Genomic DNA, 16,389 nt, shown 5'->3' with positions numbered 1-16,389 from the left:
CAACGAACTTATCGTTATTTACTCCGATATAAATATTTGATTTTTCAGGGTCTAAGGTACTCTTATTACAAAAGAAGTTAATGGGCGACAAATATCCATTGAGTATAAACCGAGATTATACCGGAAATACGAAAGTTTCTGCAAATGCAAGACTTGTAAATGGAGAAAGGTATGTAATACAATATCAACACATTAATTGTTCAGTCTGAGTATATATAACCGGCGAGGAAGTACTTAACATGCCTTTCTACTTGTTGACCTTTTCGGAACCATAATCGATTGTTGTTGAAACATCAAAATCTAAGTATATGGCATAAACGGGAATAAACTAAACAATTGAAAAGAAGAGAGCAAACAAATAAACATGAAAACACCACAAACTCTGTAAGGGTACGCATGTTATGTTCCACGATCCGCACCTCTTATTTTGAAAGTAGATAAAATCCTGTATGTTTCAAGTTTAATGAGTTGGCAATCTAATAGAGTATCTCATCTGTTAGATAGAAACATCATATTGATTGATTAAACTGTGATGGCGATCCTAATGCATCTTTAGTGGTGATAATAGAGGCTTTAAATACCCTCATAATGGCAGCTTACAAGGCGGTTTCCTCAATCGACAAGGATGTCTTTGAAAAAATTACAGGCACAAAAATAACAGATAAACTGTGAAATGATACTCAGTAGACTAGGGAATGTTAGTGTGGTGTCACCAAGAAAGATGTTTACTGTTGGAAAGTAAAATCTATCACACTTATTTTTTTGTATTTATTTTGCAAATGTCTGCAAATTACCTTTTAAATCTTTGATAATTAAGTTGGTTTAAATTTCAAAATCTTTCTTTAGAAGCCAGCACTCACAGCCACGGAGTAGAACAGATTTGGCAACTGTTGGAAATTCTGAATATTTAAAACATGTGCATTCATTTTTTTTTCAGACTTTGCGTTACTTTTAGTATGAAAGGAGGGGGATTTTTAACTTCAGAAATTGTAAACAATATTGAAACTAAAATTCCGTATGATAAAACAGAAGCAACAAACAAAACATTATGCTATATATATATGACAGAGCAATGCCAATACATTGTTCCGAGAAAGGAAGCTGTAAACACGAGCCCCTTAAATTATCCACACGGGTTACCAACTCCAGGAAAGTACATGTCAAAATTGATGGATGGATAGATCCTCTTCCTCCTATTATCGCTAATTCATCTTTTTTAGCATCTGGTATTAAAAGTTATGCTATAGAAGTTTATGAAGTGATAGCCTCGAGTCCTGAAACTCTTATGAGGGATCAGTCATCAAAAGGAAAGGAAAACATAAGTATTGAGTCCATCGGGAGTAATATTGAAATAGAATTACCTTCGAAAAATCCTATGCTGTATATAATGATACTTGAAGTAACGGACTCTGCTAACAATGTCCACCATGCCCGTAGATTTGTTTTGTACGACAATACTTCGGCTATTGAGGTCAATGATCAACATCATTTGCGTGTTGAAACGGCTTCAAATGCAAGTAATTACCAATGGCAAACTAATCACGAGAAACTGTGTTATTCTTGGTCTCAAAGATATTTTAATAATTACTACAAGAAAAACAATCTCTTCCGTCCAATCAAATCGGACACATATAGTGATGTAATTGGTCTGTATGATCAAATTTCTGGTATTCTGCCAATTAATGGTACCGTAAATGTAAATGGCTTAAATGGATTCTACTATGCAATACTTAAAAATCACATATACGTAACTTCCGGTCGCGTAGAAAACTTTACATCGGAAGCTCTCTGTACGTACCCAACTATGAGTGATGGGGACGAGTTTATATTTCAATTACAAGCCAAAGACATAATGAACCACACTCTAAATGACAGTGTTTCCGTGTACATTGACCGTTCTGTTCCGGAAATATCTGACATTTGGTTGACACGGAACGGATACAAACAACTTTTTGTACATCATACTATAGACTTATCAGATATGGCAATAGAGTTTAAAGCATTCGATGTTCACAGTGGCGTTCGTGAGATGAAATGGACATTTGGTACTTATGAAAACAATACTGTTCTTATAGAGAAAGCCATCGGAGTCAAGTCTGTTGTAAGTAAGATTCACATTTCAGTTATATGATATCTATTATATAATATAGTTTTGTTTTTCTTTGTAGAAAAGGGACTATTGAAGTCTTTACTAGTGCTGAAAACTCAATGTTCTTTGGTATTCGTAATTTTTATGACTTATTATATTAGTCTTTACTTTTAAAATGTTTTAAAATCAATTTCGTTATAGTTGATTATTAATTACGGGTATTTATCATCAGTATTTTATATATTTTCTTTTTTGGTTTTCGTAGGGTAATCCTGATAATTCCTCATCATTCTACTGTCCCATGATTGGTAATTGTAGCAGCATGTTGTTCAGTGCAAACTTAAAGAAACTGAAAAGCGAACATAAACACATTGGACTGCATAATAGAAGATATTTCTTCACCCTTGAAGCCATGAACAACGCTTATCTCCGTTCATTTGACCATATCGACATTCTTGTTGATGATTCTCCACCAGAAGGTGAGGTGGTTCTGGAAGGTCCTAGTGGCTTTCAAGACATTGACTATACTAGCGATGATGAGATTACAGTCCACTGGCACGATTTCGTCGACCATGAAAGTGGAATAAAAATATATAAAGTAGCTTTAAGTGGAAAATGCCTCAGTGATCTGGAGCAATGGATATCGGGTTTCACAAATGATACTTTCGTTCAGGAAATAGTCCAAACTTCCACGAAACTACGATTTCCAAATAGAGAGGGACGTTACTTTGTATCTGTCATCGCGTATAATCATGCATTGAGTCCTTCAAAGGTTGTATGTTCAGACGGGGTAATATTTGACAAGTCGCTTCCAAACATATCGAATATTTCTCTTAAACATTCGAAAATAAAGGAATCTGTTGCTTGTCTTGATGGTAAGGCATGGCTTATTAAAGAAAATGTAGTTAAAGTTGCCATGGACGTTTCTGCTTGTTTATCAAAATGTAAGAACAAATCCGATGACATCATTGCGAAATTCATACCAGAATCAAAAGCATACATCAATGGATTAAATATCTCAGAGTTTATTTGCCAAAATATGCCTCTTTACAACGGTCACGTGATCTACGTACCAAATGATGTGTTAGACGTGAGGTGGGATATATCTGAAGACCGAAGTCAGATAACTGGTACTTACGTTGGGTTCGGTAACGATCCGAGAAGTATTGAGAGCCCAGACATTCAGGGTTATGTTGAGGTGCATCATCCAACAAGGTACATTCAACATCATCCGGGGCTTATTGGAGAAAATATTTTCTACATATTCATACGTGTAGTCAATAGAGCTGGGCTAGAGAGTAAAGTTTGGTTGGGACCAATACTTGCCGACGAAACTCCTCCAGTGTGCTTAACAACTATACAACCCGTCGTGAAAGGAAAGAATGTGGTGTTGAAATGGATGACAAAAGAGGTTTTTGATACGGAACAAGCTGACGAAATAGGGATAGTTATGTTTAGTTTCGGTAAGTACACGTACGATTTTTTTTCACAATTCTGCCATCTTCATGTCGTTAGTTTGCGGTTGTTTTTCGCTTCACTGTATTGTAGTCCATGAAAAAATATGTGCACGGCATCAACGTTTATAAAGCGCATGTCTCGTCACAAAAATTGCGAAATGGTGTGAAAAATGTCGCAAAAAAAGCAGATACTGTATAAAGGGAATTTTAAGCGGATGCTAAATTTCGAAATTTGCTCTATAAATTTCATGGTCTTTATTTTTCCGATTTAATGGAATGGAAAATATATATAAAGTATCTAGACGTAAATTTGGCGAGCTTTGATTCTCGCGATTCCCGACATCTTGCAGATATAACGAAAATTTAAACCTCGCATGAAGGCATATTAATATAAATTCCGTATGTTGTTTTAAAAAATTCTAACGTGTTTCCCTTTTAATTTTTAACATGTATTCTACACAGGTTTTGGTAACAGATTTATCACACCTTTTCTGGAATGGAGTATAGACAACCAAGGTGGTAAATGTGGTTCAGACGTCCAATGTATACAGTACCCAGTGCAAAGGCTACAAAAATACGATATGATGGATGGGTATGAATTCTACGCCCAACTCAAATTCTACAACTATGCAGGGCATTTCTGTAATGTTACAACGAAACCGTTTCGTATTCCATCTTTGTTTCCACCCAGAGTTGGTATAGTTAAGGATGTACTGCGTAATAGCATACCACCTTTCCATGATATCGACATTACCTTCGATTTAAATGAGTATTGTATTTCATGGATTGGCTTTAATCACCATGAGACAATTCAACTTCAGCTAGGTCTAGGGACATCACCTGGAAATGATGATACCGTTTCTTTTCATGATATACCTTTCAAGAGAACGAATAATTATGTATGTGAGAACTATTCTTTCACCGACGGCGATCAGCAATATTTTGTTACAATTAAAGCTTCATGCTCAGGAGGAACAACTTATGCTTCCTCAGATGGATTCTTCCCATTAAAGAAATCAAAGGTTTTGTCACTGGTGACGGTGTTTTATGGTAAAGAATGTTTGAAAACTGGATCGCTTGAAAATCTTCATGAGAATTCAAATATTGCAGTAAATTCAAAACTACCATTAGTCGCTGGCACTGTATACTCTGTTTTTTCGTCCGCCAACATTTCTTTACAAAGCAAGAACATCCTTATTCTTGCAACCCGTTGGTATTATAATTATTACGTTATTACGTTTATGGCTCTAAGACGCACTGATAAAACTAATTTCACGTTGTATGACAATGGACATGAGAACTATACAAATGCATCTTTATTCCAATGCAACCCCTTCAAAAGAACTCAAATGTCTCAAAGCTGTATACCAATACATTGGATTTTAAATGAGGAATATTCCAAACTCGTTACACACTTTGAAGTTGCTGTTTGTAAAGTGCACGAAGGAAAATGCAAAAATAGCCTGATATTTTCGAATGCAGGACACGCGACGTCGTATAATTTTACAGGGAAATTTTCAACGGGTTTATATAAAGCGCTTGTACGGCCTTGTTTTGGACAAGTTTGTCTCCCGATTGTATCCTCTGAAGAATTTTCAATTGTGCCTACTCGTATCCCTTCATTACATTCCACGGCTAAGGCAACAGTAAACGGGATTTATCTCAATGTTGCTGTAACTATTGAAAAATACATGTGCAGTGGTAATGAATTATCAAAGGCGTAGAGGTGGGCACTTTTTGCTGACCTCGAAGGACACAAAACGGTCTCACACTGGAAATATACTGTAGATAAATCATCAAATGGTCAATTGATAGAGGTATTTTGATCTTGAATAATATTCTTATCTTTTACTTTCAAGAAAATTGAAATCTTTCCAACTGATTATATAGTTTTAGGTTATCATTAACTATAAATTTAAATCATGTTTTAACGGAATTTAGAAGTTTATTTATGAATTAATAATTATTCTATTCTGCAACTATTTTTCCAGGATGCCGTTTCTCTTGCTACACAACTGTTACCTTACAAGCACAGCTCCATTTGTGTTGAAGCATTCTGTTCTTATGGTAGGAAACCTCACATTTGCTCTCCAATTGACTTTATCAGTGACCCTAATACGTTTAGTAAGGACGTTCTGTATGATTTGGACCTCAATAATCCGGTTTCCCGAGATCTTATGAAATATCAGCATGCTTCTAACATTGGATCAAAGCTTAAGATGCTTCATAAATTAGAAATGGATTTCGCCGATTCAAATGTGAGGATTGGCGGCTTCGTCATTGGTAGACCACGAACACAAATTACATGGTATCTTACTTCCAAACGCGAAATCCCTATTACATTGTGCTCTCTAGATGTTTCTTGTCTTTTCTCAACAAATACAACAGGTGGCTTTTTAGACGTCAAAAACCCGTTCTTCAAAAACACTTTGCTCCTGTTTATATGTGCAATGTTTTCTTATTAATGGAGGTCCTCCAAGAGCAGGAAGAGTTTTTATTGATGCAAATAATAATTATGTCACTGACGGAACACAGCTAACTGTTACATGGACAGGTTTCAGGGGAAATAAGGACGCATTAAAGCTTGGTTATATTTCAGATATTTCAGAATACAAATATGCTATCGGTAAGAGAGTTTTGATTTTAAAATACAACCTTTACAATTAAAGATCTAATATTTTACATACTTCTACATATCTTTGTAATTGAATTATACAATAATAGCGTTTTTAAGGAGGTAGACCTAGGTTAAGGGACACAACTCTTACAAATCATTGGAATGTTTGTATTCAGTATTTGACAACAATCTCATATAAGCATCAAAGCAACATGGATTCTTTTCGTTCTATTTCAGATGAAAGCTTGATAGGCTTTGGTGAAATTGAATATGATACCAACCTATCACTGTCCCTTATCCTAGTTTTACCTCCTTAAACAGTTTATATAAAACATGTTAAGTTTGACTTAACATATACATCAACCTAAATATTGCAGGTTTGAATTCCATTAGTGCATATACAATTTTAGAGAATTCTAAAACAAAACATCAACGTAAAGGTATCCTTGGTTTTTAAATACAGAACTAATTGCTAATGCTTAAACTTATCAGAATAAATATCATTGTTAATATTAACCCTTTAACATATTTACATGCCAGGAACAAATAAAGGAGCTGATGATGTATTGCCATTTACATCAGCTGGTCTCTCAGAGTCAGCTACTGTTGTTGGACTTGATCTGAAACCTGGGCATGCGTATTATGCTACTGTAAGAGGTAATGGTAGTGTATACACATTCTTAAGTGCTAGCGACAAAAATCTATTTACGATCAATTCTGATATTGAGAATTAAATAAATGTAAAATACAGATGAAAATATTTACTCCTACCATTTTTTTACAGATTAAAATGTTGTAAGAATTATACCGCCTCTCAGGTTTATTTTCTAATTCTTACTTTATTATCATTTCTTAGATTAAGTTATAGATATTTAGGTGTTAATTAAACTCTTCTAGCTTATATGTTATCGGAAATGCAATGAACATAGATTTCACAATGTATAAATGAAAAATAAACCTGAAATACCTTTTTGAAAAACTGCATAATATGATTTCTCAATAAAATAATTATCTGTTGTAGCATTCAATCATGTTAACCACACTGTCGATGCATATTCTAACCACGTGATATATGATTCTTCACCTCCAACTTCTGGTGCAATAGAAGTTGAAGGTCATCGATATGTTGCTGCTCATTCCATATATCTCCGCTGGTCTGGTATCGAGGACGATGAGAGTGGAATACGCAAAATAGAAGTAGGAATAGGGTCACACAACAACTCACCTGATGTCATACCGTTTCAAGAAGTTGTTGATAGTGCCGAGATTAATGGCGATGGCATTACCCAAGATGGACATACCTATTATGCAATTGTCACAGTGAGATTGATTAATCTTCTATAAAAAAAAACGAGTCAATATTGCGGTGAATTAATTTCACTAAGCATATCCATGCACAACCGTAAAACATACATGAATCACTTATTTTCATTAGTTGCATAGAATCATTGTCAACGGGTTTTAAATTCATATGCATCTGCCATGTCCATAATAGTTTAATTGTATTCATCGGTGTTTTTTTTTTTTTTAAATCTTATAATTGTAACCATTAAAAACTGTGTTGATAGTTTTACTTAAAGAAATTTTGAATTTGCATTACAAATGGTAGCTGATTTTCAAAGAAATCATTGCAGTACTAGGTTTTACCTCTAAAAACAACTCGCACTAGCGTATTTGTGTAAAAATTTCATCATCGTCCAAATAATTATGCGCTTGTCGCTCAAATATCCCGATATCGATAGGTCATTACACAATGTGGTTCTTCAATCCAATTACACGGACACTGTTGTAAATGTACTCCTTCAATTTACTCTTTTTAAATTTTATTTGATTTTAGCAATGTTTTTTTTACGGTAGTTAATGCATGTCTATGCATTTTACATTCTCAAGGCAAGGATGTAGATGGTGACTCATACTATATAACAGTATTAGACTTTTTGATGTGTTAAAGTTGCTTTAATTGTTAACAGAACAGCTTTTTGAATTGTCCCATCAAAGTTAATTTGTTTTTTTAACATTGTTAATACAGGCTACAAACGGAGCTGGATTAAGGTCTTACACTGTGTCTTTGCCCTTTGTTGTAGACAGCTCACCTCCTCCAGTGGGGCATGTTATAGAAACAAGTCCAGTAAATGAGGTATGATCACAGTTATAAAAAATGAATGATTAGCAATCTATATCACATTGACGATACTCATTACATGTAGCTTAAAATTTACCTATCGTTGGAATTTTAGCTAAAATGTTGAGTTTGTGCATGCATATTTCTCATAAAATGTTAAATGTCACCAGACTTGAATTTAAGTTGCTAAAAATGATAATGCCACAGAAACAGTTACTACGGTTGATTAGGACTTTGTTGTTTTGTTGTAGAAGGATAATACGAATCACATCAAATCAACGTTCATAAGAGTAAATTGGTACGGATTCAACGATCCTCATTCTAAGCTGACCTTTTACAAAGCGGGTTTGGGAACATCACTTAGCAAAGATGATGTAGTACCATTCACTAATATTGGATTGAAAACGTGCAAGTACTTCTTATTCTTGATTCAAATTATGTAGTGTATAAAAATTAATTTAATGATAATTATAATAGAAATGAAGTATAGTGGGATTTTTGTTTGTTAATTTTAACAGAGTACGGTATCAAATGAGGTTATTCATAGTTTTGCTTAATGAATTCTTTTTCATATTTCTCTTTTTAGCAATCACATGGAATCGATTCTTTGTTCATGGAGTCAGATATTATACAACAGTGATTGCTTGTAACGGTGCACGTCTTTGCACTTCAGCGACATCAAACGGTGTCGTCATAGATACGTCACCACCAATACCTGGCCTAGTTGTTGTGGGAGATCCAGGAAAGCATTCAAGATACCAATCGGACAGGTTAGTTTTATAGAGCGGGTCCATTGCTATTGGGTGGGACTTGCTATTGATAACTACATAATTCCTTTGAAAGCAGCTCTAGATCGTGTTCTAAAATTGCGTCAATTTCACTTTAAAAGTATGTTGAGTTATTTTCTTGCAATTCGTTCATACTACAACTTGTCCTAAACATACAATTATTATAATTATAAATCCAATTACAACATACCAATGAAAAATAATAAATTGCTTTGAAAAACGCCATTGTGAATTACAAAGAACACATGCTATTCCAATTAAAAAGATTTTAGACACAAGTAAATTATTAAGTATAGTCGGATATCATCAGTGATACAATGAAATTTATCTGATGATATGGCAATGGTTCTTTTATTTATAGGAAAAGTGTCCATGCGACCTGGATCGGATTTCAAGATCCGCATTCTGACCTTGATCACTTTGACGTTTGTATTGGAACATCAAAATTGTCATGTGACGTGATGAAATATGAAAACGTACAACTGGCGTCATCTTTAATGAAATCAAATCTAAATATGGCGGTCGGAGTTGGCCATTTCGTCACCGTCACTGCGTGTAATAAAGTAGGTTTATGTGCAAAAACAAGTTCAGACGGTTTTATCATTGACGAAACACCTCCAAATATGCTGACGAAGCCTTTTATTTATAACTTGCATATGGAAACTTACAGAAACAAGACATTAATTTCCGATCCATCATATTTAAAAATCATGTGGAAGTTCGAGGACAAGGAAAGTCCGATTGTAAGAACCTTAATCTCAATTTTCAGTAATCTAGATTCACATGTTCCAGTCGATGATGTCATTATATCAGGTGCTAATGAGTACACGATTTGTCTCTCAAGAAACGATTCATTACGACTAGGTGACGTTTACACGGTAAAGGTTACCGCCTGTAATGCTGCCGATTTATGTACCACGTCTTACAGTGACAAATTCATAGTCGATTGGTCACCCCCACAAATGGGAGGTTTTAAATTTCCGTTAAAATACAAACGCATCAATGGAAGTATCACCCTTTATCTTTCTTGGTATGGGTTTTCCGATGCTCAGTCTGGCATTCGTTTCTATCATATTTCCATCGGAACTACGTATAGCAATGCAGATATTGTAGAAGATTTTCTGGTTATACCAAAGCAGATAAATGACACTGATAACACAGAAATACCAACGAATAAAGGGGATCTACCGGAAAAAATAGTACTAACAATCTGGGCAGTGAATGATGCTGGTCTGGCATCACCAGAGTCAAAGGTGACTGTAGATGTTGTTCCTTTAGCATACGATAAATCTAAAGGGGAGCTCATCATACAAAAACACTCTTGCAATATGGAATTTTGCAATGTCGGTTGCACGTTATGTCATTGCACATGTGGCGTTGTTGGAAAGAAATGTGTCTCTAAAGAAAAGGATGACTGTAACGTAATTTCGTCAAAACAAGACATGTTGCAGCAACTACATTTAAATATCTCATTACGATCAGATGATAGATGGAAGAAAGCCACAGGTTCATCGTTATGCCTATACAGCAGTTGGATATACCAAAACAAATCATTTTCTTTCCAGAGGTTCGAATACAGTTTTGGAAGAAATGACTCCGGTGTCGGGGAAGGCATATACAATATGAGTATCGAAGACCCTTGGCACGATGTCGGTAAAAGACAACATGCTTTTTATTGTCTTCAAGATGGAGAACTGAGTCACGGTTCGTACTACATAGCGTATGTCCGAACATGGATATCTCAGGAAAAGTTTTTTATAGCAACATCCTTGCCAATTATTGTGGATCACACGCCACCTTTTATCCATAAACGACATTCTATTACCGATTCTTCTGAACCATGCGGAAAAGATGTTGATTACATATCCTCTCCCGGTAATATGTATGGTTGTTGGAATGGTGTATTTTCTGACGATGAAAGTGGCATTCTGGAATTTATCGTTTCGCTAGGAACGTCAAAAGGAGGTTTGCAACAAATAATTTAGATAGTAAAATCCTTATTTGATACGTACATGTAAACATAAAATTATGCATGGTGATCCGCAAAATTAAACACGGACATCTTTGTAACAAAGATTAATAGGTTCTTAAAAGTCCTAGATTTTCAGAAGATGTATGAACGTACATGTATTTCTTCCGTTCTACGGCAAATGCAGTGGAATTACACTAGAGGTCAATGCATAATTTGCATAAAATACGTGTCGAATTACTGGACACTGATTCAAAGAAGATGATTAAAAGCTCTTGTGAAGAAGAAATATTAGTAATCACCCTGAAAATTACCTGAGATACTTATTAATTCTTTATCTTTTTTGTTATTTTAATGTATTTACATATAATGTTAGACAACTATAAAAATCTGCACACAACAATTTTGTTTAATTTATTCATCAACCTTATGAACTTTACTGAACAACTATTACTTTGCGCTTTGCGATGAACAATTTCGCCCATGACAGATACGATAGCGTGCACCTACCTGTCATGGGCTGTCCGTCATAAAAAAACGGCGAAAACGGAAGAACATATCATTTCCAATTCTTTTGTCGTAATTTATGATATAACCGCTCATGTTTGGTTTGGTTTCTAATTTTTTTATGGTTTGTTTCTGTTTCTATTTTTGTTGTAAATATTGTGTTTCTACGTCATGTAAGATTTTTTTATTTTTTTAATTTTTAGTTGATGATATTGTATCGATGTCTAAAGTTGGAACGAAAACGCAAATATCTTGGACAGGTATAGATATCAAACCAGGAACAAAATATTACACCAACGTAGTAGCAGTCAACACCATTGGTCTAAAGACAGAGCTTAGTTCCAACGGCTTTCTCCTTGATAACAAACCACCAACAGAGGGCGTTTTATTCAACACAAAACACCACAACAATAAGATTCATCAGTCGACTGACGAACCAATTTTTTTCTCATGGCATGGCTTTGATGACAAGCATTCCTTCATAAGCCATTACTTAATAGCATTTGAAGTAAACAACATATTAAAGAACAGTAGCGACTCTTTAGCATTCATGAATGCTGGGGATAATATTTATTTTCCTTATCCCGGTCAACCTGGACATGGTGACGTCATAACTGCTCATATAAAGGCAATTGATGCAGCTGGACACGAAAGTCGAATCGTCACTTCAGATGCGTTATATATAGACGGTACTCATCCAGAGTCTTTTGAATACCATAAGTTTAGCGTTATTAAAGATACATTAATTCACAATATTACACAAAAGTCATTGATTATTTCTGAATCAGTGGCAAGTAAACCCAATGATTTGTTTCAAATTGTTGTCAAAGTGGACATAACCGAACTAGATTTCATGGCGCATTTATCCATTGGAGATATGACTATGTCATTACCATTTCTAAAAAACGCGGATAAATCAGTACTGTCAGAATATATTTACTTGGTGGAACAAACAGACGTTCAAAACGTAAACGTTACTATAGAGCTTAATGGCGTTAGAAAAAATGCAACTGTTTACACGAACATATCAAAATGTTCTGGCTTAAAAATAACCAAATTGAACACTGAAGCCGTAATAGCTCGACAAATATCTCAAGATGAAATATCAGTGTGTGTTCAAACAGTTGATACTGAAAGCGGGATCGGGAAAGTGTCCGTAGGCGTCGGAAGTATACCGCATGGATTAGAAATTTTAGATATGCGACCTTTGCCATTACATCGGCATGATGTCATTAAGACAAATTTTACCCACGGCATGACACTTTTTGTGTCTGCTCTAGTCGAGAACCATGCAGGTATGTCTGCTCTTTTTACATCAAAGCCTTTGGCATTTGACATGACACCTCCAATGATTACTGAAGGTGCAGTTGGGGCAATTTACAGCAATAACACCGATGATATGACAGTCGTAATCACAGCAAATTGGATGGTGTCTGATGAGGAAAGTACAGTTAAAACCTGTGAATATTGCATTGGTAAGGTTATCGATGATGAAATAATTAAAGTTTTTGTAGCAATTGCTTTATGCATGGCTTTTAGATTCTCGGTGATAATAAAAATGTTGAATTGTGATTTAACTTAACTTAATATATGCTTCACATGCTGTAGCCGAATACTGAAGTATGTTATATTCAATTCTGTTTAAAAATCTTTAACAAATTATTTAAGTTGCACTCCAGGTAAGAACCATGCAAAATATGATTTGTGGTTGGAAAGCCTACATATTTTTATTGTTGACATTTTGTTGTAAAATTTTACAGGAAAAAATAATAACGTGTTTACAGGAGATATTAGTTATTAGATATTAGATAAAAAATGTACCATAGGATTCAAAACTAAGGGAAGTAACTCTATAAGTGACACTGAAACACAAAAGCAACTACTGAATTATCGTTGTGAATTATCTCCTTAGAGCAGACAGATTGGAATAAATGATAATAAATTTCAGATTATAGACCCACAAAGCAACTTAATAACAAAAATATAAATTTGTTGTCTTTTTCGGATGTACCATATATTACAGAATTTGCACGATTCTTACAAAGACTGATACTTAAATTCCTTAAGAAAATTGAGGTCTGTATGTTATTTGGAAGGCATTTGAACCATTAATGTCATGGCGTATTATTCTAAAACATGTCATTCTGGGTGAAAGACACACGTTTTCTTACATGTTTATTTTACAGGTACTTCAACAAAATCTTGTGATTTACTTAAGTTCATCGAGACACCAAACCTTAATGAATTAATATCTCCACCATTACAACTTGCTCATGGAAGTAGCGTTTACGTTAATATCCGTTGTGTTAATAGTGTACAACTGACTGAGTATGCAAGTTTAGTGCCTTTAGTTATGTCATATATGCCGCCAGTTTGTGCTGATTCGCAGTTGCACGTCACATCACCGGGCTGTAATAACGATAGCAGTCAGAACTTTACTTTTAGCTGGGACAATTTCAAAGATTCGTCGGGACTTAAAACTTACATTTCTGAATTACATTCGGACAAAAAACAGCTACTTGATAAGACTAAAGTTGGTAAAAAGAACTCTATAACAGTAAGCAATCTTGATGCAACAAAAGAAAGGAAATACACATTCACCGTACAAGCCGAAAATGAGGGAGGATTAATTAGTGAGACCATTAATAGCACTATAGAATTAGACTGCAGAAAACCAATTTTAACAGGTACACTTTGAATAAATCGTTCCTTTTTAATGCGTTTGTCTTATACATACAAACAATTTACAGACAACGAAAAACAAAACCATGCGATCAATAGCCTATTACCAGAACACTTTTTACGTAGGTAAAGACAAACTGAAACTCACAAGTGTTACGAAAAGTAACGCTTATTCTGAGATATAACATGTATTTCAGTTTTATTCTTTAACTCATGAATGCATTTCAGTGGTGATGCAGAGTTGATAATGAATAGCATACTATCAATTAATATTTTAATTTCTTTTGCATTTGCTTATGCCGATAAAAAGCAGAAAAACGTCAACATGTTTTACAGAGAACTGATAACATTGTTGTTATCTTCTTTTATTTCGCTCGGTCTTTCAGACTAAAATTATTGCTTAAGGAGGTAGACCTAAGGTAAGGGATACAACAATTGTAATCATTGAAACGTTTGTAGTCGGGCTTTTTATATTAATCTCATGTAAGCATCAAAGTAACTTAGATTGATTTCAAATGAAAGCTTGAAAGCTTAGGTTAAATTGAATATGATACAACCGTATCACTGATTTCACGATTTATGCCCCATATTCCAGGTCTACCTCCTTAAGTTGCTTTTCTCTAATAAAAGTCGTTTTTCCTTCAGGTTCCCCAATTGCTATTAAGCATTTAAGAACAGAATATTACAAGATAACATGGGATATGGTTTTCAGAATGAACCCAGTCATAACAACATTTGAAGTTTCAATCGGATCGACAAAAGAGAGTACCGACGTCCTCAGGCCGACTTCAGTACTAAAACCGTCGTTAGAGTTTCTTTTACCGGAAAATGTTAACGAAGTTTACATTGTTTTGATAGGTCATACATCTTCGAGAAGGTCATTGACCTTCAGACAATTTGTAATTATATAGCGAAGTGATGATCTGTATTGTGGCTAGAGATATTGCTATCCGTTCAATGTATGCATTATAAATATTTTACTGTTTATCACTTTAGTAGCCATTTTGCTTATAAAATGTATTCAGAACTAGTTAAGAGTTTTTTTCTCAATTTTATGGTGAAATGATGATTAAAATCATGCAACAATAAGCACTATTCGTCCAATTTTACATAATATTGTCTCATATCAAATAGTTAATTGCTGCAATCCTAATAGTTGTTGGTTCTAATGGTGAAATGATGATTTTAATCGTGCAAAACTAAATTGTAATGTGTGATAAAGGTATTGTTATCCGTCCAATTTATTGTGCAAGTACATTTTAACTTAAATGAAGTCGGGATGATACAGGCCTTATGAAAGTAGTTAAACCACACTGCGCATTTATGCACCTGTTCACAGTCAAGAGATGTTGAATTTTAATCTGTTTTTGTGTCATTCTATTACTATTTGGCTAATATTTTAAAGAATTGTCGTCGTTCTGTTACCTTATTTTGTTTTGCTTTTTTTTTTGGTGGGAGGGGGGTTGTTGTTTTTGTTTTGTTTTGTTTTGTTATGGGTTTTTTTGTTTTGTTTTTTGTTTTTTTGTTGTTTTTTTTGTTGTTTTTTGTTGTTGTTTTTGTTTTGGAAAGGAGAATTAGTTTTCAAATATAGATGATTATGTCGGAAATTGCAAAAGAAAAAAGGATAATATACAAAAACAAAAGAAAATGGTTTTTACTTCCACATCCGCATTTTGGTAAGTTTTTTTAAGAATCAGGCAATATGTGAAAAATCAGAAACCTGCTTGTCAAAACCCCACGGATCTTACAATATAAACTACTGGATGATTTCTGTATTAAAAAAAGTTATGTGATCTCTGCATCACTGGATTTGCTCATAAGTTTTTTTCAAACAGTATATCAAACAAGTAGAATGTTAATGCAGTCATGTGTGCATGGGCATCAGGGCAGTATATCAAACAAGTAGAATGTTAAAGCAGCCATGTGTGCATGTGCATCAGGGCAGTACATTAAACAAGTAGAATGTTAATGCAGTCATGTGTGCATGTGCATCAGGGCATTATATCAAACAAGTAGAATGTTAATGCAGTCATGTGTGCATGGGCATCAGGGCAGTATATCAAACAAGTAGAATGTTAATGAAAGGTCAGGCAAATATTAAAAAAAATCATTTATCTGATGCAAATATTAGAAAAACACACGTGGACACTAAACAATT

At 34.4% G+C, this 16,389-nt stretch overlaps 1 protein-coding gene across 1 annotated transcript; it reads left to right on the top strand.

The window, feature by feature from the left end:
• The first annotated feature begins 51 nt into the window (after nt 1-51).
• On the top strand, nt 52-15,261 carry LOC148607344 (uncharacterized). Its single transcript, XM_088543520.1, is given in 15 exon segments — nt 52-169; nt 1,221-2,101; nt 2,355-3,552; nt 4,009-5,264; nt 5,538-5,999; nt 6,001-6,172; nt 6,704-6,820; nt 7,185-7,483; nt 8,193-8,300; nt 8,537-8,693; nt 8,872-9,055; nt 9,435-11,038; nt 11,753-13,024; nt 13,736-14,236; nt 14,877-15,261. Coding segments are annotated over 15 exon segments (8,487 nt in total). The 5' UTR covers nt 52-159; the 3' UTR covers nt 15,143-15,261.
• The last annotated feature ends 1,128 nt before the right edge of the window (nt 15,262-16,389 follow it).

Source organism: Perna viridis, chromosome 9 (genome assembly GCF_037379345.1).
Source record: "Perna viridis isolate PV_CMFRI_1.1 ecotype Kerala chromosome 9, ASM3737934v1, whole genome shotgun sequence".
In the NCBI taxonomy this organism is placed as follows: Eukaryota; Metazoa; Mollusca; class Bivalvia; order Mytilida; family Mytilidae; genus Perna; species Perna viridis.
Note: the sequence above shows the minus strand (reverse complement) of the source record. Positions and strands in the feature narration are given on the sequence as shown.